Source organism: Schistocerca gregaria, chromosome 1 (genome assembly GCF_023897955.1).
Source record: "Schistocerca gregaria isolate iqSchGreg1 chromosome 1, iqSchGreg1.2, whole genome shotgun sequence".
Classification (NCBI taxonomy): Eukaryota; Metazoa; Arthropoda; class Insecta; order Orthoptera; family Acrididae; genus Schistocerca; species Schistocerca gregaria.
In genome coordinates, this window is record NC_064920.1 from 314,618,413 (window position 1) to 314,642,850 (window position 24,438).

The following is a 24,438-nucleotide window of genomic DNA, read 5'->3' on the forward strand; positions in this document are numbered from 1 at the left end:
CACATGCTTGAAATGACATGGGGTTTTATTAGAACCGGTAGAAATTGACACACATGCTTGAAATGACATGGGGTTTCATTAGAACCAAAAAAATACAAACGTTCAATAAATGTCCGACAGATGGCGCTTCATCTGATATAAATAGCAAAAATTAGCATAACAAAGTAAGACAAAGCAAAGATGACGTTCTTTACAGGAAATGCTCAATATGTCCACGATCATTCCTCAATAATAGCTATAGTCGAGGAATAATGTTGTGAACAGCACTGTAAAGCATGTCCGGAGTTACGGTGAGGCATTGGCGTCGGATGTTGTCTTTCAGCGTCCCTAGAGATGTCGGTCGATCACGATACACTTGAGACTTAAGGTAACCCAAAGCCAATAATCACACGGACCGAGGTCTGAGAACCTGGGAGGCCAAGCATGAAGAAAGTGGCGGATGATCACACGATGATCACCAAACGACGCGCGCAAGAGATCTTTCACGCGTCTAGAAGTATGGGGTGTTTTTTTTGTTCTCATAAAACCCCATGTCATTCCAAGCATATGTGTCAATTTTTACCTCTCTACCTACATTATTCCGTGGTTTATTAAGTTTTCAAATTTATACTGACTTTTTGATCACCTGGTATACCGTAGCTACACTATCTAGCAGTGGAAACACATCATTGAGTCGGTTGAGTCTTACTGCACAGTGTTAGCCACTTCGGGCCGAGTTTATACCCAAAGAATGAATCATGGATTCATGGTGGTGATGCGGTATTCCATGGAAACATAATTACTCTGTAAGGTCACAATACTGGCGAGGACTATGTGCCGATTTTTTCTAATCACATCGATTTCACGGAACAATGATTATTTCCCAAAGGTCAAGCTGTGTCCTAAAACACATCTCGCATCGTCCAACACGAGAATGAATTGTCGCATCTTTCTGGGCTACCAAAGTAAGACCATCTCTATACTACTCGGCCTTTGTGGTTTGCGTTGGAGATAAGAATGCGTAATCTGTGTCCAACTCCGTCATCGTTTCCTGAAGTGGCCTCTGTTTTCCTGGAAGAATGATTCCCTTGAAAACTTTACAGGACCCGTATGTGTCCATTCAGAGACGACTGAAAGCCGTTTTTTATTGTCAACGTGTATCTTGTACGTATTACGCATGGCGATGTGTTGTGGTTTTGGTGCTTCCATATCTTTGTCTACCCTCTGTATCTATGCATCAGTTATACTTCCAGTAACTGCTCCCGTCGTTTCTCGGTACGCTGATGTCATCCACTTATACTTGACGCAGTTTTGGCGTATGAAATATGAAGCCCTGTTAAGTTCCGACGTAGCTTTCCAAGAAAGAGCTCTATACCTGTAGATGTTCTATAACTCTTGAAACTCGAACTGACCTAGTCATGGTAACAATAACTGGATAATTAGTTCAGTCTGATTAAAGCAGCCTGTGATTAGGGCAAAAGACAAAGTTTGTATATGTAATGCTTAACTCAACGGACCTAGCAAACAGTGACAAAATGGTATGCAGGGATAGTCCTACTAACATACCTATACCGCTCAGTAGTATAGTTTTCAAAAAATGCAGTCCATCCAGTTGGCGCATTAGATCATACAACTGCTGGGCTGGTTGGAGGGCTCTCCCGTAACGCTGGAAAGGCAAAACAGCGTTTGGCAAGCATAAAGGCAAGCAGCATAACCTCTCGCCATGCGCGAGCAGGCATTGTCTTGTTGAAATGGTGGCCCAAGATGGCTTGCCTTGAAGGGCAACAAAACTGGGCGTAGAATATCGTCGACGTACCGCTGTAAAGTATCACACACAAACACACACACACACACACACACACACACACACACCTATCATCACTGTTGGGCAGTATGGTCGGTGATAACGAGGTCGGTAGCACACCGCTCTTTTGGGCGCTTCCACGCTGGTCATCAGGGTTCAGTTCGATGTGGGACTCATCGCTGAAGACAAGAATCCAGAGAGAGGACGTGTCTGCAGATGCCCAGGACAGTGATGGGATACCAATCTCATTGTTGCCTGCCAAACGGCCCCAAAACCAGGAGAGTTGGTCTGGAGTGCAATTCATTTTCAACCATCGTGAACAGCGGTACATCGACGACATTGTACGCCCTGTTTTGTTGCCATTCAAGGCAAGTCATTCCACTGTTTCTCCTGGGTGGACCTAAATATTACGATAAATTTAATAAATAATCGACAAGTACGCCAAAGAAGAAGAAATATAACTACAATGGACATGATATTCTATGGACTCTTGCGCTTATATGCATGAACTATCTCTCCTTTGTCTTTCACATATCTGCTGGGATTCGGACCTAAGAGGACGTTCTTGAGTAAAGCTTATCTCGCTTTACCAGCTGATAAAACCCGAAAAATATGATAGTTATTTTGTCAAAAGAATTTGTGTTTGTGCTCAATCAATTGGTAGTCTGATACCTGGACTGTCTTAAGTAGATATGGGCCTTAACAAAGAATTATCATTGTTAGGGGCCATCTTAGAAAAATCTTTAATATTTTTCTTTTAGCTCATCTACGAGACGTTCCGTCGGTTAGGACAACTTCATTTCAGATCCCACGAAACCGTAGGCAGCTATTAATAATTTAACAACTTTACTTACAGATTTTATTTATATAACGAGATAAGATCCCAGGCAGAAAAGGTCTGGTCACAGGATTCCAGTTCCAGTATAGGATTTCATTTGTAGATGCTACTCTTGTTATCTTATATTGGGGAATCGAGACGAAACCATGACGTTGCAGTAGTGTACATTGAACAGACTTGGCAAATATTCCCTGGTGCAACAGGAACACGACTTTTCACCAGCCTGGAATAATATCCACAGTGTTGGATACATAGGAAAAGTACAATTAGTTAACGACGATTACGTAACTAACCTGAGAACTGAGCTAGTTTACTGTGTGCTTATACACGTCGGGCTAAATTAAACGACATATTACGCTGTTAATATTATTCGCGCATTAGTTATTTCTCTTTTGTGCTGAGCCATTGCATTAATGTGTGTTTCTTTTTTATAGAAGTCACGGCTCATATTCATTCTATTACATTACACAGACAGCAAAGAAAAAGAGTCACAAATAATTTTTATTTTATTACATTACACCATCATGGGCTTACATTTCAGTACGATAATGCCTGCTCACATACGACGACAGTTTCTATTGCTTGTCTTCGTGCTTGCCACACAATATCTTTATCATTTTGTTCTCAAGATGTCTTCCCAGTTCAGAAAGTTTACAGGGTTAGGGACAGGGCCCTCCCACTAACGCTTGATTTTGAAAACTTACTGAATCAACTGGCCATAATTTTGCACAGTATACATCAGGAGGATAAGAAGCAACTATACCAATCAATGACAACGCCGAATAACTGCTTGCATAATGGTCAGAGGTGGAGCAATGAGTTGTTGACTTTGTGAAGTTCTTTCTCTTAAATAGCTCATCCAGCTTTTCAGCAGTTTTAATGATTTGCTATGTTGTACATGTGCACCACTTCTACTCATGTCCATCCCATTCGGATGAATCCTTGATGGTGCATATTTTTTTCTCTGAGAGTCTGTTTCGTTACGAAGTAAAACGTCCTTTGCGAAGCTAGAAATAATCAAAGTAAAGTATAGCATTATTTAAACTCGGCTGATTTTCATGCCTATTTTCATATATCAGTAATGTTGCTATAAAGGGTGATGGTGAGTAAGTAAACTACTATATGTGCAGTAACGTCAGCTGCCCTCACTTGTCTGCCTGTTTGGGTAAGCATAGCCCATTGTGTGCATCCCGATCTCCCCCTGGCTAGCTGTCCCAACACACAATGCGTTGGCATGTGCAGCATTGCTGCCAAGTAGTGCACACATAGGAATGTGGACAGGAGTGCGCATCTACGTAGCATGGTATTGAGGTAGTCATACACTATACAGTGTGAACATCATGCAACGAATAACGTGGAAGTATTGATTAAACAAATAGAACGTTGTATAAGCGTTGTAATCATAACGTTGACACCTGCCATGTAGCTCATATCAATCAACATGAGCATTTTGACAAATTGTTAAAGACCGACATATATGATATTGGTGTGATTAAAATTTTCAATTACGAAGTCTTTTTCTTCCTGTGATCCGATTTTGAAGAAACGAAGTCTACATGGTGCGCAAAGAAAGGCTAAAGTTACCTCTGAAAACCCCCTGAACGAGATTAGCGTGTTCAGACAGACAAACAGACAGATGCGATGGTTTTGGATAAAATCCACCATCCAATATTGATGAAGTAAACCCTGTTCCGTGCTCCCAAACTATGCTCAAATTATCTATGAAAGACCCATGAAAAGTTTCAAGTGGTATCGTAGATTAGCGTTTTCAGGCAGAGAAACAAATACAACTGTTTTATGTCAAACTTAAATCACTGTGTTCTTTTTCTGAAATCTGATTTTGATGAAATAAAGCCCGTATGTTTCCCTAAGGTATGCTCAAGTTATCTTTCAAACCCCTTGAAAATTCGTCCAGTAGTTTTGGTGAAGCATGCTCAAACAGATAAACAGACAGACAATTTTACAGATTTAGTGCTTGTGCAAATATAGATTCGAGAACCCGCTTGCACGTAAAAGTACATAAATATGCTTACCTAAAAGGAGTTCACTTATCATCTCGAATAAGCCACGTACCTGGAAACAAATAAAAAATGTTTGCCATTTCGTACATACTGAGACCATAAATAAAAGAGAAAGAAAATAATTCTGCACTCTGCACTGAGCGGAGAACAGTGGGAGTAAATAAATGTTGTTGAATGTCAATAAAAATTAATTTTTTCGTTCTAGACACATTACAATTTTTGGGAGAGGAAAAGATACGATAACTACACTCTCATATCTTAACGCTTTAACCGAGAACAGTTCAATTGTTGCCAAATCATGGCTTATGGTGAGTGAGCACGTCGTAATCCTTATAAACTGCAGTCCAGCTACTTTTTATTGTCACTTCATTCTCTCGCCGGCCACGAAAAGCATTAATAGAAATTGCAACAAGCAAAATATTCTGAAACAATTTAAATTGCAAGATATCTACATTTTCTCAAAATTATTGAAACGGTAGGGTTTACATTGTAAATTTCATGCTAAATATTGTTGTCTTTTAAAGCACAGAATATTGATGAGAGGCTGTGTAAAGACAGAGCACCTCCCTTTACTGGAATGAGTTACAGGAAGTGAGGTGAGGAGAGTTGTTTGTCGGGGAGTGGAAAGGATGTGTAAGGAAAAATTCGGATAAAAGACCCCGAACGAAGCTTTTGGAAACACAGAAAGAAGGACAAGAGGATCTCGTACATGGTGAGGAAGGGACGTATTCTGATAAAGCTGCTAGGATTGGTAGATCCTTAGTTAAAATTTGCATTATATAGGGTGTTGAATCAGTGCATAGTTGCAGGATATACCAGCACAAGCGTTGCAAATGTACGAATGTTCGTAATAACGAGAGGCTACTTGGTGCTAAGTTTGTGGAAGTTTAGCAAGTACCAAGGTTTTGAATCCGGTTATAGAGAGGGGGAAGGAGGGGCAAGTTTCTACTGGAGGCTACAAAGGGAGTCTATGGGGAGATATGTAAGATGAGGAAAAATGCAAGGTTTCCGAGAACTTGAAGGGAATGTTAAAACGTTCCGGACATTCATCTTCTAATGGATAATGGGGCAGCAACTGTTATAACATCATCAGCTGTGTGTGTTATTTTTATTTAATTGCAGCTCGGTGATACAACACACCATCTACAGGTAAGCGCTATTTTCTACTAATAGCTGAGATAATATGCTGCAAAAAGCTGCACGAGACGTAATAAGTTCCGTAGACAATGATTTTTTCTGCCTCTTTTACTAGAAATACAATGATGTTTTCCATTGAAACCAAATCACTCTGTGCCGTAGAGTGGGTTGAAGAAGGTGGCCTGTATCACCAAAATCATACACACTGCAAGTGACGTAGTTTTACTTTTAGGTTAGTTCTGCCATGTTCCGTAGATCATTTTCCCGATTATTTTATCGATATGACGTGGAACAAGTCAGATTACAAGATGTATATACACACATGAACAGTGCTAATATTAATATTACTGAAATTTTTAGTTCTATACATGCAACTACATTAAGAGGTACAATATTTTTTTACCATTTCTGAAACAGAAACTCGTCCATGGAATAGGAGAAGTTGTCCAAAATAAATGATTTTAAGCTACATTTAAAACTTGATCTGCTAAATGCCAGATTCTTTATGTTGTTGGGTAAATGATCAAAGATTTTTGTTGCACAGTAATGTACACTTTGACAGCTTCGGTAACGAATAGGAAAGCTCATTTTCCCTCTAGTGTTGTACGTATGAACATCACTATTCTTCACGAATTGAGATGGATTATTTGTAACGAATTTCATTACTTCGATGGTGCAGTTAAAATACCTAACTCCTTGAAAACGTGCCTACATGACGTCCTTGTGTTAACGCCACCAATTATTCTCACTGATCTCTTTTGTGCAATCAATACTTTATGTCTAAGTGGTGAGTTATCCCAGAAAACTATTCCATAAGACATTATTGGGTGGAAATATGTGTTAAGTATGACCATTTGGTGGAAATATGCAAAGTACGTTAGGAGGCTGATCTGTTTGTTACCGAAGGGAGTATTGGTCAGATTAAGGTTATGGAATATGGTGGAGGGGTGCAGTCCTTCTTAAACGCCTCTACATGGCTTCGTTGAGTTGATTTCGGATTTTCTGTATGTCTTAGCAATCTCTTTGTCAATGCACTTGTGCTTTTCAGTCTGTGGACAAGGATGAACCGCAAAATATTTCATTAGACAGTCACAGTGGCACTTTAATATTCATACTTTGGTATTTCTCTACTTATATTTTACGTTTCACACATCTGTATGTATACTAAATATACATGAACTCCCACAAACATGTTTATTATGTATCTATGCTATATTTGTGTGGTCCTTTCCCTGCTCCTTATCTCAACTGCTGACTTCGGTAAGTGAGGATGCCTCCTCCGGCCATTTATAGTAATGTAAATTACAAATTTGTAAGACTTAGTTAAGTTTGAGAAGCTAACACGTTTCTGTCAGACGTAGCCACGGTGAATCACACCTTAGAATGTATTTCAGTTAGGGAGTGCTATCATGCTTATTAATATTTAATTGCTTTAACTTGATTCTTTGTCTTATCACAGCTTAGCTATGGGAGAGTGATTTGACAAACGTACCTCTCATTTCAGTTAGTGAGAGAGTCTAACGTGTGAACCTGTTGTGTGTTTTCCGTATGTTCGTGATGCCATTCTGTTTCCGTGCTTCAATTTTATTTCATTTCGTGAATTCCGCATTTTCTGTGCCGCGTGAGATGGCGATAGAAACCAACTGCTTCTCGTGTGGTGTACTGAACCTTCATCTTCTCTTACTTTGACTTCCTGTAATAACTTTCTGTATAGGTGTAATTTTATTTTGTTTAAATATCTTTCATGGATTAGGTGTTTCACATTGTGTTTATTATTTGAATTAGACCACGTACGTTCACACCATGTGCCACTCATCAGTATATTGACGCCAAATTCTCCTTCCTGTCTTTCACAATCAATGATAAAGACTCTGACTGCAAATACTATAACTTTGTAACAAAAAAAATTATAACAGGCTCAGGGCCACCTATTGCAAGCCCCTGTTTATGTAAATGCATTCCTAGGTCGTATACTGCAGCCGAAAGTCTATATTAGGAGTCAAAGTCTGTAGCTGAATATATTCGTGCACTTCATCAGAGTGCCTTTCATGATCCAATACCATGGGAGCTGAGAAGTTATACAGTTACGTTAGTGAAGTTTTAGGTACCTTAATCGCACTGTTATCAGACGATGTTCTGACTTTCCACTGACGTCACATAGTCGCCTCTGCATTGCAACATCTTCCGGATATGTGACCGTTATATTACATCGTGGAATACGCTGACGCTATAGCCTTTTCTTGACCTGTACACCATCATTTGCAATCATTATGTAAAATAATGTGACAAACTAAAATACTTTAGACAAACCGTTGGCAGCAAACCAACAAGGAAACTGTATCTTTTACAGATACATTAAAAATCCCGCAATAGACAAAACTACTAACTGGTTCAACAGCAGTGAATGATCCCCACCGGTTTTCTAGTTAGACATCTTACCCAGTGGTAACATTGAAAGCTAGGCTAGTGCTAGTTTGTAAAGAGTAAGTCTCAATGAATGAAGTCTGTAAGTTGATGAATTATGAAATTAATTAAGCGGAAGCTCTGGAAAGTTATCTCTCTGATTGTCATTTGAGTAAATTCAAAATAAAAATGCTCGTATTAACACAACAAATAAAATATTAAACATAAAAAAATAGTCACTGATAATCATATGGCTCTTACGGAACCAGACTGAAAAATAGGATCGGTTGCACTGAGTACATTAGGGACACAATTAAGAAACAATTGAACGTTTGTTTAAGGCTTAAATTGCAGAACAGTATATATTAAAAATCATAATCGCAAACAATGCTTGAAGTTCGCTGTATAACAATAATCATTTCGTAAACCGTAATTCAACACATGGAAAAAAGTATAATACAAGTAAAACGGGAGGGATTCGTCATATTAAATGCGCATGAGCATTCGTACCAACAGTTCACACGCAGAAAAAAGAAACCATGGGGACCATTGTGTATACCATACTTACGCACGATGGGGCAGAGAGTGACGAACTTTACAGGTCAACCGCGTGGTCAGTAGCTCGCATAGAAATTCTCAATTTCGGAAGTACAGAAAATACATAAACATTTAGAACAAATACAAATTGGCACAGGATTTTAAATTCAGGTCGAACAACGAACTTCAATATATGATTATGTTGAATTGACGGCTCACATATGTGGTAGACAGGAGCTTCCAGTCTTTCTATGGTTTATTTCTTCTAGTTTCATTTTGCTTTTATTTATAATATTCGTTATTAACAATGACTGGTATAACAGGAAATGGCATCTTAGTGAAGAAAGATACAACGTAGTATGCAATATGTACCTAGTTTTCCATGGCACACTTTGAGGACTTCTGCTAGACGAGAATTTCTAACATTTTATATAAGAGCTCAAACGACCATTTCATTATAATAATAAGAATGACAACACCACACCTCTAGCATATGATGCTAAGTACAGCTCTTGCCACATTGCGTCGACGTCTCGATGCGAAGACGGCTATTTTGATATGAAAAACTATCCGCATAGATGTTTTGCTACAACATCTGCCACTGTCGTTACATGCGGCACCAAAGTTCCTTCTAACTCCCCTGGGGTTTCGCAAATGAGACACTGAATGAGGCCGCACAAGCAACAATGCAGCGGAGGGAAATACTAGAAATGTTTAGCTAATCAAGTTGGTTTCCTGTGACCGTCTACAAATTTTCCACAAATTAACCCGAGTGTTCACTCACGACAATGAATGGTTCGTTTCTGGATATGAGACATTTGGTTATAAATACATGTCCTCAAATTGTGAAATGGTAATTTAGAAACACCTTATATGTCAGCTTTCACGACCATTTACGTCAAATAAACTCCTCATCTGTCAAACTGCGTCCTAATTAAACTCCTGAACTGTTACACTGTGTCTTAACTGAAATGTTCTCAGTCTCAGAGTTTCGATCTCTCTGAGGGAATTCAGCCTCAGAGTTTCGATCTGTCAGTGAGAATCGTTCTTAACCATCGTTTTCCCTTAATTACACGGGTGAGTACTGGAATAGTTTCAACGAAAACTGAGTGGTGTGGCGCAGTGCTAAATCACTGAACTTAAATTCACGAAGAGCGTGGTTCAAATGCCTGACAGACAATCAACATTCGGGTTATACGTAGTCCCTCTGAATCGAGACGGTATGATGGACTCGTTAAAATGAACACGATGGACTTCCGTCCCTACTGTTGCTCAACCGGAGCTTGTGCTAACTTTCAAATCATCTTCGTTGCCCGTGTGTTGTGGAACTGTTCTTCCCTAAATTGTAACCAAATCAACAGCAGTTGCCATTCTGACGCAGTACATGACAACGTCTTAAAATGATGAAAAAATAACACTAATAATACATGATGATATGTAAGAATTAATGAAATGTGCAATGTGAAATGGGTAAAATAAATCTGAGGCATTGGATACAAAAAGAGAATTCATTGAATGTATAGAGAAAGAAGAATCAAGCATCAATGTCTGAACATACCCCCATACAATACCGTAGAAATATCTAAAAGATTTGCAACAGATTGTATTAAATATTAACGTTTCCTCGTTTCTTTTCACTGATGCTTGTCCTTCTGTGCAGGATGTTATTGCTAATAATTTTATCTTTACAATCTCTATGGTGTTTAGTGGATACTTTCTATAAACCGGAAAGGAATTTAGTTATAAAAGATAGACATGGGGACAAAGAAGCTACCCGCAGCCGTGGTTAGACAAATGTATAAGACCTTAAGACAATCCAGAAACAAGTGTGGATTTAGATTGCGCTGTAATGTAGTTGCGATCTAATGTTGATTCAAATTTCAAAAGTTAAAGGTATAGAGCATGCTGAAGTACTTCAGTTTACTGATGAATGAAGGCACTCTGCAGCTCATATTTAAAATGAATTTGATGAGGAAGAGATGCTCTTCGTAAAAAAATTATATTTACGTGAAAGAACGTTAAGGTGAGGTGCTACCACATCGGAGAATAAATATACCTTTCTCTACTTTTGGCCAATTGGATTATGATTCCCTATCCTCAACCTTGCATCACTTGGGGCAACATTCTTTGGCTTTTTCCTTGGTGTTAACAACCCTCTTTCTTCAGCCACAGTCACACCAGCATCTTAATACACGATTTGTTCACCTGTAACTTCTAACGGAATATTTCTTCTTATCTGAAGTTTGCAGTAAATGTCTACAAAGGTAAGATCTGAAATCACATTAATTGTTTCTTGGGGAGGAAGTAAAAATCACAATACATGGTATATCCTTAACAGGAAAACATGGGGGTATTATTTCTTCTTAGTCTTTGGGCAGCAGCTTGCAGGTTTATTTCTGCATTACTATTAATAGGCGAGTACGTCCTTGATGGTATTTAACGAATGTACACTGACTCCAGGCAAGCATGGTGAAATTCAACCTAGGAAAACCTCTGTAAAAGCTTCATGTCCATAGTAAGAGACTTTGTTTCACTGCCGATCTAGAAAACTAAGCAGTTCTCACAAATTCTATGCATTTTATGGAGGTGAAAAGTGAAAAATATTTTTTAAAAGTAGCCTTCAGGAAAAATGTTTCTCAAAGATTATGTTTGGAGCGTAGTGAGATTCCTCGGATCAAAATCAATTCATGTTAGAGATAATCCAAAAAGTGATATCTCGTTGTACTGCACAGATCCTCAGACACTTTTCTGTGAGTCAACTGCTACCCAACGATAACGGCACTGCAGAAGTGTATTGTCAGCCTGTGGGGTTGTGCACTATGGCCACGGGGTGATCCGCCGCTCACCAACTGGTAGGCGCCGATCAGGATGGATCCCGTCTGTAGGGAGCAGCCGCAGCAACAGTGGTTCAGCTGAGGCAGCATCGTGTCCCGTCTGAAACATAAAACGCCCCAGCTGATAAACTCTGCTTTTCTCTTCTCCTCTCTTGCAATAGAATGAAGGACATTTACTCAGTAATAATTTATTCTTTTGATTAGAACGTGAAACAATATTTCTTGGCTCTGTTTCCCATTTAATGCACATTTGACCACTGGCTGTCCCAGAAAGTAGACCCGACAGTATAAATGGAGGTGGCGACTACTGTCTTTTCAGTAGAGAAGCATTAACAGGAAACTGGATCTATCAGCAGAATTCAGTGGCCTCAGTAGTTAGCTAGTCGTTGGATATCACCTGAGTAAGAAATCCATCTGGGACATTTCAAATTCCTAAAGCTGACTGTGAAATAGAAACATGAAGGAACAGCTACAATTGAAGCAAGACGAGAGAGACCTTATTGGACGGACATAAACAGTCGAACATTGCGTTGGGTGACTGTAAAAAATCGCGTGACATCGTTGGAAATATTCACTCGTGAGTTCCAAAGTGTTTTAGCAGCCCACATAGCAGATTTGCTGTGCATAGAGAGTTTAATTAGCGTGGAATGTAATGGTGGAGCAACTCCTCATAAAAACACCTGTAGTCAGTGCCTACCAATGTCTGAGATAGTGTATAGAGAGATACAGCACTGGTCGGTGGATGACTGGAAACAAGTAATTTGATGTGATGAATCACGCTACACCCTCTGACCATCCCGTGAAAGGGTTCGTGTTTTGTGAATGCTGGAGAGTGTTACCTACCATAGCACCACACCTCATATGGTTCTGTTGTCATCTGTTCGGTTTTCTCATAGTCCATGTCTAATTGTTCTTACAAAGCTGTGATCCAACGGTACATTCTCCTGAATTTCTTCCTCAAATTGGGACCTATGTTTGAAAGTAATAGACCTCTCTTGGCCCAGAAAGTCCTTAATGTCACTGCTAGTGAAATTTTTATATCCTCCTTGATCTGCCCATCTTGAGTTATTTTGATACCCAGGAAGCAGGATTCTTTAACTAACTACTTCATGAACACCACTTATGATGTTAAGTTTCTTGCTATTCTCATTTCTGCTACTTCCAATTACCTTCGCTTTTCTTCGATTTACTCTTCATCCATATTCTGTACGCATAAAACTTTTCATTCCATTCAGCAGGTAGTACAATTGTTCTTCATTTTCACTAAGGATAACAATAGCACCAACGAGTCTTCAAACTGATACACTTTGACCTATAATTTTAGTCCCCCCTCTTGAAACTTTATTTCCCTCATTGCTTCTTCAACCTATAGGTTAAACAGCAGGGGGGAAACACTACTACATCCCTGTCTTACATCCTTTGTAATCCGTGCATATCCTTCTTGGTCTTCCACTCTTACTGTTCCCTCTCGGTTTTTGTACATAATGTGTATTTGTCGTCATTCCCTATACCTTACCCCTATTTTTCTCAGAATATCAAACGTCTTGCACTATTTTGCATTGTCTAACGTTTTTTCCAGGTGGGCATATCCTATGGACGTCTCTCAATTTTCCTTCGGTCTTGCTTCCATTTTCAACCGCAACGTCAGAACGGCCTCTCTTGTTCTTTTACCATTCTTAAACCCAATTGGACCGTCATTTAACATATCTTCAATTTTGTTTTCCATTCTCCTATATATTATTCTAGTTAGCAACTTGGATACATCAGCTGTTAACCTGAATGTGCGGTTATTCTAGTACTTGTCGGCCCTTTATATCTTCGAAATTGTGTGGATGATATTTTTCCGAAAGCCCAGTGTCATATTCCCGTGAATAATCGTTTTGTTGCAATTTCCCTCAATGATTTTAGAGATTCCAAAGGAATCCCTGTTGGTCCTTCATGGACAAGGTAAATCCGCTGGTTAAGTAATTGTTAATATCAATGAAATTCTTCAACCGCCGCGTAACTAAGGTATTATACTATTTTATTTTGACGGTAACCAGTTTAGGCATTCCGCTATGCCATCGTCTGGCACCACTTGCGCCCCTCTAAATAAATAATGCCATACAGTGTACACCATATAAACCTGGATTTTGTGAATTCAGACCGTTTCACAAGTACTTCATTAGAAGATTGGTTGTCGTCAAAATAACATCTTAATTACATGGCTGCCGGAGAATTTAATTGATACTGACCTTTAATTCCAATGGAGTGTTATGTTACATCATCAGACGAGTCTTCCCTCCTCTCAGAGGCCTTCGTTGAACCCTTTCGACCTATCCGCTATCTCCTCTGCAGTTGAACACTGGAATTCAGACTGCACTCCAAATGATTACTTCCTTGCTTTTAAGTTTCCTTTAATTTACGTCTATGGTCAAAAATTCTTTTGCCAACAGATTACCGGTTTCGGTCTCGGTCTTTAATGACCATCGTCACGTCCGTTTCATAAAAAAAAAGTCCTAATGTACTGCAGCCATAGTGGCATCGTCATTAGGACTTTGTTTTTATGAAACAGATCTGATGATGGTCATTAAAGACCGAAACCGGTAATCCGGTAACAAATAATTCGTGACCATAGAGGTAAATTAAAGAAAACTTATTTCATACACGGGTCACGGTTTTTTCGCGACGATGTCGCAGCTTGTGTTCCTTGCTTTTCTTTTATTTATTTATTTATTTTACTTTTCTGTATGCTGAGTCAGTCCTTCTGACAATCGTTTCTTTTTCTTCACATTATTCATGTACCCATTTCGCCTTACTTTTGCTGCACTTCCTATTTATTTCAGTACTAAGTGACGTGTATTTCTGTATTTCGGAGTTTTTGTTCTTCCTTCTTTCATCGATCAATCGAAGTATTAATTCTGTTTCTGATGGTTTCGTCACAGTTATCATCTTTGTATCTATGTTTTCTTTTTCAAATTCTATAAGTTCCCTTTTTAGAGATGTCCATTCCTCTTCAGCTCTACTGATTACTGAGCTATTCCTTGTTGCTGTATCTATAGCCTTAGAGAACTTCATGTGTAACTCGTCATTCCTTAGTGCTTCCGTACCACAGTTCTTTTCCTACTCTTTATCACTACTACATTGTGATCTGAACCTATTTCTGCTCCTCTGTACACCTTAAAAGCCAGTACCAGATTTCTGAATCTCTATCTGACCATTATGCAATGTAATTGAAATCTTCCCGTATCACCTAGCCTTTCCCAAGTATACCACCTCCTGTTGTGATTTTTGAACAGAGTATTCCCTATTACTAGCCGAAATTTATTACATAGCTCAATTGTTCATTATGCTCTCTCATTCATTGTCCCAATTCCATATTCTCCTGTAACCTTTACTTCTGCTGCCTCCCTTATACTGCTTTTCAGCCCCCATGACTATTAGATTTTCATCTCCCTCTATAATCTGTATTACGGTTTCAGTGTAGTTTCCCTATCTCTTCATCTTCTCCTTCCGGAGTCGTCGGCATGTATACCTAAACTTTTGTTGTCAGTGTTGGTTTGCTATCGATTCTGATACTGTTCACTGTTCACTGTAATTCACTGTCTGTCTTCAGTACTATTCATAACGAATCCTATTCCTGTAGTGCCAGCAGTGAAGTATTGAGAACGTGATGTTACGGAATGTCTCCATTTTTCGTGGTCTACCGCTCCGGTAGCGGAAACGCCCGGAGACGACGATTATGCCTGCATTACAATGTAGCCTGTCATTAAGCAGCATATGTGAGGCAATGATTTGTGCAGAATTACATTTATAAAGTAGACTGGGCTTCCCTGAGTCCCAACCCGAACTCATTGGAACACTTTCATTCCAGACATCAGTGCCTTCTCCGGTTTAGGCTCTTGAGAAGAATGAGCTGTCATTTCTCCACAGACATTCAAACCCATCAATGAAAGGGTTCCCAGAAAATTCAAATCACCATACAGGCGGACGGTGGACACACCGTATGGCAATAGATCTGTAGACACTTTGGGTCAGATAGTGTATTGGATCGGTTGTTTATAGCCGGCCGACGTGGCCGAGCGGTTCTAGGCGCTTCTGGAACCGCGCGACCGCTAAGGTCGCAGGTTCGAATCCTGCCTCGGGCATGGATGTGTGTGATGTCCTTAGGTTAGTTAGGTTTAAGTAGTTCTACGTTCTTAGGGACTGATGACCTAAATGTTAAGTCGCACAGTGCTCAGAGCCATTTTGATCGGTTGTTTATATTCGCCGTATTAGTGACAGAGAGAGAAATTGAGCATGTTAGTGTCAATAATAATTTTCTTGCAGTCAAATGCCACATAATTTCTTTAATAGATAAACCTACTTTGATTGCTAAGTGTATAAACTGGCTACCCCTGTTACGAACGACTATCGTTTGATAAACTGCCAAACAATACGACACAGATCCATTATTCTGAATAATACTTGTTAAATGATTCACTGTTTGGTTTCCTGTTTTCTGAAACGTTGCCAGTAGTTCCGACTGCATCGACAATATCTTTATAGATTGGGCTGCCTTGAGGTGTGTCATAGAGTAGAAATAAATTACGGTAGGAGAATGCAAAGCAAGGGGTGCTAAAATGTATGGTAGTGAGTCCAGTGGTGTTCTTAATCCATGTAAATGTCTTCAAATACTTAAATAATTATTAAAAAACATCAATGTTCTTAATAATGCAAGCATAATAATGAAATGCGTAGACATAACCTAGCCAAATGTACCCCACGTTGAACACTGTTCACATCCAATAGAAAAGGGTCATAAGGACAATAACTAAGTGTTAACTGTAAACATCTGTTCTAAACACTGCAATTGATACTGTGAAGGTTTGCGCACTCAGTTCTTCAAACTAGCAATTGAGAAGTTTCGTTACACAAAATGGAAGCTAAACATAATTGCTCAAGTTTTCTCCGAGTACGGAAAACATTGGATACAGTGGTAGCGTGAATCTGTTTTCTTTCTTTCTCGTTGGCCTATTTTCGCTGATCTGAGATACAATCAAAAAGGGTGCCAGACACGTAAACATATCACTGGTTCAGTAAATCAGTGAGAGAGGGCAGGTATGTTGATTACTTACATAAAACTGCAAGCTGTAAACATGAAATTACAGTATTTTAAGAATTGTTAATACTATGAATTCGTGGTCGCGTTCGCTTTTTAGCAGAAGCAGCAACTACAAAATTCCTTCTCGGGATGATCCTGGTAATTAACGACAATGTACGCACAAATATCCACATCGGAATGCCAGCTATGGTGGTAAGAGTGTAATGAGACACCCCGATGACCAACAAGTAGAAAGTGGGAGCCTAAAATACTTGACAGCGTTAAAGCAATTCATCTTGAAACAGGAAAATTCAGTAGAAGTAAAAAAAAACTGCTTCTAACGTTCTGTATTACGGTATAGTGGCAGGAGCTGTGCAGGAGCGTAGTAGCTGGCGTAGCTGTCCCGCGTGTTGCGGGTTGCCAGTTTAAATCCAGCCACTAGCATTTTTGTTGACAGAATTAGTAATGAGGTAATATGTTCTTTGTTTCCACGCTAGCTCTCGCAGTAAGTGACTGGAAATCGCCAGAATAAAACATGCTATTTCGTTGTCAGTTCTTTGAACAAATAACTGTTTGTGGTCGGGTTTGAAGTGACTACCAGCATGGAGCTAGCGCCGGCGTGCAGCACAGCATGACGGTGTATTAAACAGGTGACGTGTGCCAGAGGTTGGGTTGGGTTGTTTTGGGGGAGGAGACCAGACAGCGAGGTCATCGGTCTCATCGGATTAGGGAAGGACGAGGAAGGAAACCGGCCATGCCCTTTCAGAGGAACCATCCCGGCATTTGCCTGGAGCGATTTAAGGAAATCACGGAAAACCTAAATCAGGATGGCCGGACGCGGGATTGAACCGTCGTCCTCCCGAGTGCGAGTCCAGTATGTTAGCCACTGCGCGTGCCAGAGGTACGTTAGCGTTTAGGACCATGGAAATTAGCAGTTCTTACAAACCTGGGTCTGCAGTCAATTTTGTCTATGAATTCGAAAAGTATAAATTGTATCTTACCGTTCTGCAGGAACTTTGCTGGGCTGAAACAGGTTACATTGTAATTTAAACTCGGCTGTACCTTATGGAAGCTGTCATTCCAGTAATTGGTTTCGCTGTGTGATGCAGTACGGCTACTGACATCCCACAGTTATCGGCATTAATCATTTGTACGATGGAAAGCAAAGTGACAGTCTTGAATGGTCATGTGATTATGGAAGAAACTCTTCCCGAAGAAAAGTATGACTTCTATGTGGAACTAAAGGCGGTTGCGAAGTACTCAAAATTATAGTAAACATCAAGGTTCAAAGAGCGACTATTTGGCATTAAACCGATGGAAGAAACAGTTTTCCCGAGACGAAAAAATGGCAGTGGCCACAGATTTATCAGGTAATGTACAGAGAAAGGTATGACCATCAGTAACACTAATGTTCAACGCAACACCGATACGGACGTAGAATGACTAGACACTAGATGGTAAGACAATCGGCTACAGAGATGTAGACGAAATCGAAATAAAAACAAGGATATGAACACAGATCATACTGGAGAGTATGGGAATGGAAATTTTCTACTCAAAGGTATATAAAAAAACGACTCAGTTAGAAGCAATATAGAAAATTAGTATCGCCCTGTGTGTAACATGTGAAGGACTTTAACATACTACAGGAACAGGGTGAAGATAGAACTCAAAACGTAACTCGAAGAAATAGACTCATTGAGAGGTGTGATAGTGTACCAAGATATTTAGAGAAGATTCCGTTGAAACGTAAAGAAAAAGAACAGAAAACGAAATGAACTGACTGCGACGAACGTATTTTGTAGGGGCAAAGCACAATTTGGCGAAATACTCCTGACCGGAAGCGGGGACCGTTTCCTCCATTGATAAGAAAGGTGACAAACTGGTCAGCACTAAATACTATGGAGCTGTTGAAATATATCATAGAGTTAATAGAGAGCTGCAAAGTAACATAGTTCCACCAGAAGCGAGAACAAAGTTGCTGTTACCCTCGGCATAAGATGATTTGTCACTAGTGTTTTTCCTAGTCACTTTTAAGAAGTCGGACTTCAACTCGTAAAAACCAATATCATTCTCGTGCCTTATTCACTGGCCTCATCATCTTCATTTAGGAAAGAACTGATAGCATTAAGCGAAATCATGGGGGTTGTAGCGCATTGGACTGCCACTTTCGTATACGAGACAACACAGACTGTATCTGCCTTAAGAAAGATCGCGCAGTTGTAAATGGGGAGATAATCCTTCGATCGTATCACGGAAGTGATGTACCTGGGGGCATTCGCCAGTCAGATTGGACGCAGATCAACAAGAGAATCCAAATCTAGAATTTCGTTTAGCACAATTGTAATCTTCTTAAATCACCCAGTCTGCCTAGAAAATTCAAAGGCCAGTTACATGTGGCTTCCATCCATTCAGTGATGGACAGCTGTGAGGCAGAAAGTACATGGAAAGAATACTTTCATAATATCCTTGCTTCTTATTGGAACGAGACAGAAAAATCGTTTTGTATGCCCATCCTTTTAGCAGGATTACTGGATTCGCGGATAATGTGTCAGCATTCCAACCATCAACTGTCAACTGACACGAGAACCATTCAATTACGACATCCAAAGATATGTTTCAACATGTCTTTGACGCAACGAAGCGTCAAAACTGGTAGAGACAAAATAAAATAAAATCATAAGGACGGCTGTAGGTGTTTTTATCTTTTGTCATGATAGAAAAATCGTTAGCTAAGACTCAAAGAAATGACTGGCTTTCGCTGCTACTGGGCATTGATAATTTGAGATGTTTTTCCTTAGCTTATTCCAGCATGCTTCATGACGAAAAAGTTCTCGGGCGAACAGCCGGATGTCAGTGTCCAACCGACGTCGGGGACGAGTGGGGGAGCAGGTGGAATGAGGTGGGAGGAGTGGGGGTAGGAATTCTGAGCGCTGATGGCCGATAGAGCGGCCAATCAGAGGGAGAGGGCAGGAGAGAAAAACGCGGCGCCAGACCCCCATCTGTCAGTTCATCAGGACACTTGACGAAGTCATTTGCCGAAATATTGTGGCCGTCGGAGACTGGCATGTGAAGTTCACCCGTGAGCTATTTCGAATTGATAATTTGTGCCGAATCCGGATTTGAACCTGGGGCTCCCGCTAACAGGACAGATGTGCTGATCACTGCGCCATCCGGACCCAGTGGTCATCACAAGTGCAGGAACCACACTAGCACGCCTCTTGTCAGACCCAAGCTATCAAATTACCCACACACAACCGATGTAGTGCCCTTACCCGGTATTCTCATTACACTTGGGGCAGCGCTCATTCACTTACGAGCTCGGGAATAGTTTTCATCGGCACTGAGTGGTCGATTGATCGTCCTTACCTTAAACATATATGTTGCGTCTATTCTTTCGGACATCGTTAGTGCCATGTAAGACACAGGCACTGGAGCATAGTGGATTAGGTAGTGTTTAGAACTGGTTGAAATACGGGGGCAGTGAGCATACGTGCAGATATTTATTGGTGACTCAGGACAGTGTACTGAACAACGTGACATCAGTATTTACGTCATTTGAAGACTCAGACATATAGTTACTAGGGCAAGATTTATTTATGATTAGTACCCCAAGTACATGTGGCAAGAACAAGCCATTAATGCTTATTTTCCCTAGATGAAGTGTGGACATCTGGACGCAAAGCAGATATCCTGTACTATCAGGCGTAGTACAGTTAGCAGTGCAGTTATGACTGTTCAAAAAACATCAGGTAGTAAATTACGTAACGTCTTTGTGGAAAGAAAAAATAACCCTCTTAAGGTGATGATGATGATGTCCCATACTGCTTGAAAGAGCGTAGGGGACGATGAGGGAGACCCTCACCGCCGTACTAGGGAAGGTCCTAGCGGAGGTGGTTTGGCATTGCCTTCTTCCGACCGTGATTGGGATGAATGATGACGATAAAAACGACACAACAATACCCAGTCATGTCAAGCCACCTGAAAATCACTGACCCCGCCGGGAACCAAACCCGGGACCCCGTGCTCGGGAAGCGAGAACGCTGCCGCGAGACAATGAGCTGCGGACCATATATAAAAGTATCAGCAGTTATACTCGTTACACCCCGTATATAAGTACAGACATGCACGACTCGACACGAAAAAAGCATCTTATGTGCAAAAACTTGTAAAATGTCACTTATACGTTTCTCCGTTCAAGATGCACCTAAAGTAAGTGATGGAGAGATGGTCTCTTTAGTAGGCCGTGCTGCTGATCATCATACCAGATGGATGGCCACAGAGAACGATAAATGAAACACGATGAAGGAGAAGGGTTACTGTTATGCAAATATCCTTATACACAAGGGCGGTGTGGTATGATCGACAGCATCATTTCTCTTAATGTTCTACGTTTCAGAAATATTATCTCAAATCTCGATGAAGAAAATCAAGCCGAAAATTACTATCCAACTTCTGTTTTGTATGATTATGGCGAAGGGAACTTCCACTTGATGCTATTTTGAGGTAAAATTTAAGATTACTTAATGTCAACTGCCCTGCTTTTAGAGTATGAATATCCAAAACAGTAACCGTTACACACAGGTTTCTTGTCGACGTAATTATGTCATACCTTTTAGCAGCAAGATATTACAGAGACTGCACATTAGCATTTCACAGTATGATTTTCGCTATGAGACGGTGCTGAACATGTACCATATAGTCAGGCACATACACCAGCATAAATAAACATCATCCGGGCGTGGACGTCACGATTTCCTGCCGACAGTATTTCTAAAGAGTAGGCGGTACCTGTAATAATACTTCGCTTTTTAACATGTACTGACTCACTCTTATTTAGAGAAAAAATACGCTAGGAATAGGATACGAACATCAGTGCCCTCCAGCGGTCCCTAATCCATCCGGTCGCCATCGAGTAGTTCGCTGTGACACAGGTATAGCAAGCCGAGAGATTATCGAACAGTGCGATTTTCTTTTCGACTGCTTTCGTCACAAGTTTCAGGAAGCCAAAGGACCAAACCAGCACTTTTTGGAGGGTACATTAAAAATGTAGAGCTGTGCTTACAGCAGCTCATGAAATGTAAGATGATTTATCACTAACTACATAGACTACTGTTAATTCTGTTAGTAAATTACTTGGGAGAGCCAGTCCTGACAGACCACTACCATCTGGTGAGCAAGATGCATGAGACAGGTGAAATACCCACAGACTTCAAGAAGAATATAATAATTCCAATCCCAAAGAAAGCAGGTGTTGATAGATGCAAAAATTACCGAACTATCAGTTTAATAAGCCACAGTTGCAAAATACTAACACGAATTCTTTACACACGAAGGGAAAAACAGGTAGACGCCGACGTTGGGGAAGATCAGTTTGGATTCCGTAGAAATATTGGAACACGTCAGGCAATACTAACCTTACGACTTATCTTATAAGAAAGATTAAGGAAAGGCAAACCTACGTTTCTAGCATTTGTAGAATTAGAAAAAGCTTTTGACAATGTTGACTGGAATACTCTCTTTCAAATTCTGAAGGTGGCAGGGGTAAAATACAGGGAGCGAAAGGCTATTTACAATTTGTACAGAAACCAAATGGCAGTTATGAGAGTGGAGGGAGCGGTTGGGAAAGGAATGAGACAGGGTTGCAACCTTTCCCCAATGTAATTCAATCTGTATATTGAGAAAGCAGTAAAGGAAACAACAGAAAAATTCGGAGTATTAAAATCCATGGAGAAGAAATAAAAACTTTGAGGTTCGCCGATGACATTGTAATTCTGTCAGAGGCAGTAAAGGACTTGGAAGAGCAGTTGAACGGAATGGGCCGTGTCTTGAAAGGAGGATATAAGATGAACATCAACAAAAGCAAAACGATGATAATGGAATGTAGTCGAATTAAGTCGGGTGATGCTGAGGGAATTAGATTAGGAAATGAGAAACTTTAAATAGTAAAGGAGTTTTGCTATTTGGGGAGCAAAATAACATGATGGTCGAGGTAGAGAGGGTCAGATGGCTCTGAGCACTATGGGACTTAACATCTGTGGTCATCAGTCCCCTAGATCTTAGAACTACTTAAACCTAACTAACCTAAGGACATCACACACATCCATGCCCGAGGCAGGATTCGAACCTGCGACCGTAGCAGACGCGCGGTTCCGAACTGAGCGCCTAGAACCGCTAGACCACCGCGGCCGGCAGTAGAGAGGTTATAAAATGTAGACTGGCAACGGCAAGGAAAGCGTTTCTGAAGAAGACAAATTTTTTAACATCGAGTATAGATTTAAGTGACAGGAAGTCGTTTCTGAAAGTATTTGTAATGAGTGTAGCCATGTATGGAAGTGAAACATGGACGATAAATAGTTTGGACAAGAAGAGAATAGAAGCTTTCGAAATGTGGTGCTACAGAAGAATGCTGAAGATTAGATGGGTAGATCACGTAACTAGTGAGGAGGTATTGAATAGAATTGGGGAGAAGAGGAGTATGTGGCACATATTGACAAGAAGAAGGGACCGGTTGGTAGGACATGTTCTGAGGCATCACGGGATGAAAAATTTAACATTTGAGGGCAGTGTGGAGGGTAAAAATCGTAGAGGGAGGCCAAGAGATGAATACACTAAGCAGATTCAGAAGGATGTAGGTTGCAGTAAGTACTGGGAGATGAAAGTAGCTTGCACAGGATTGAGTAGCATGGAGAGCTGCATCAAACCAGTCTCAGGACTGAAGACCACAACAACAACAAGGAATAATATGAATAATATGACAGAATTAATTATTCAGAATTTTAAGCAGAAGCTTAAAGCTACGGAGGAGAAAGGGAAGCGCGCGCGCGTGCGTGCGTGCGTGCGTGTGTGTGTTCTTAAGGGACCAAACTGCTGACGTCATCGGTCTCTAGACTTACACACTGCTTAAACTAACTTAAACTAACTTACGTTAAGAACAAACACACACACATGCCCGAGAGAGGTCTCGAACCTCCAACCGAAGAGGTTGTGCAATCAGTGACGAGGAACCTATAACCGCGCGGCCACTCTGCGCGGCAGAAAGAGAAGCCATAGTTTGAGAGGCGTTGCTGGACACAGCTGCATGTGGAGCGATGACACGTGCTGGGGCTGTGTCACAGACCGTCATTCTCACTCCCGATCCGCCGGAAACCTTTGACTATTATAAGGAGTTTTCAGTATTAGCTTGCGCCTGACTTGCGGTGTAAGATAGGCTTTAAACAGGACGAGTAAACCTTGTTCAGCTCCCATTCGTGTCTATTGAAACAATGGCATCATATTTAACATTCTCTGGTACGAGCAGTGCTTTTTGGGTTTCAACGATTCCCTACGTCGAACCATTCTGCAACACAAAGTCGTCTCCATAGATCTTCGCTTATCGTGATGGCAATGCTATATAAGACTAGGTAGGATCCAGTACGTAGTTGTAAATGGATAAACGGCTCCAGAAGCAAATTCCCACCGTTAGTTGCGGCAGGTGTGGCCGAGCGGTTCTAGGCGCTTCAGTCTGGAATCACGCGACCGCCACGGTCGCAGGTTCAAATCCGGCCTCGGGCATGGATGTTTGTGATGCCCTTAGGTTAATTAGGTTTAAGTAGTTCTAAGTTCTAGGGGACTGATGATCACAGATGTTAAGTCCGATAGTGCTCAGAGCCATTTGATTTTTTGAACCCATGGTTGGTTGTAAACAAATATTCAGCAACAACTGATTACCTTGAATACGGAAATTAAATTTCTGAAGTGTGACTTTTTCAACAGATTTTAACAAAAGTATTTGCTTTCGTTAGTCTACTGACAACAGTTTAAGTCAGACCACACACGTTTTC

At 40.6% G+C, this 24,438-nt stretch overlaps 1 protein-coding gene across 1 annotated transcript in view; it reads right to left on the reverse strand.

Annotated features, from left to right (window-relative positions):
- Window positions 1-24,438, reverse strand: part of LOC126343335 (lysosomal-associated transmembrane protein 4B-like) — a 90,501-nt gene that overhangs the window by 54,376 nt on the left and 11,687 nt on the right. Inside the window, exons 2-3 of the mRNA XM_050001930.1 lie at window positions 11,566-11,653; window positions 4,655-4,694 (exon numbers count right to left, since the gene is read on the reverse strand). Coding sequence (XP_049857887.1) covers window positions 4,655-4,694; window positions 11,566-11,643 — 118 coding nt within the window. The 5' untranslated portion in view covers window positions 11,644-11,653. The remainder of the gene's footprint in view (window positions 1-4,654; window positions 4,695-11,565; window positions 11,654-24,438) is intronic.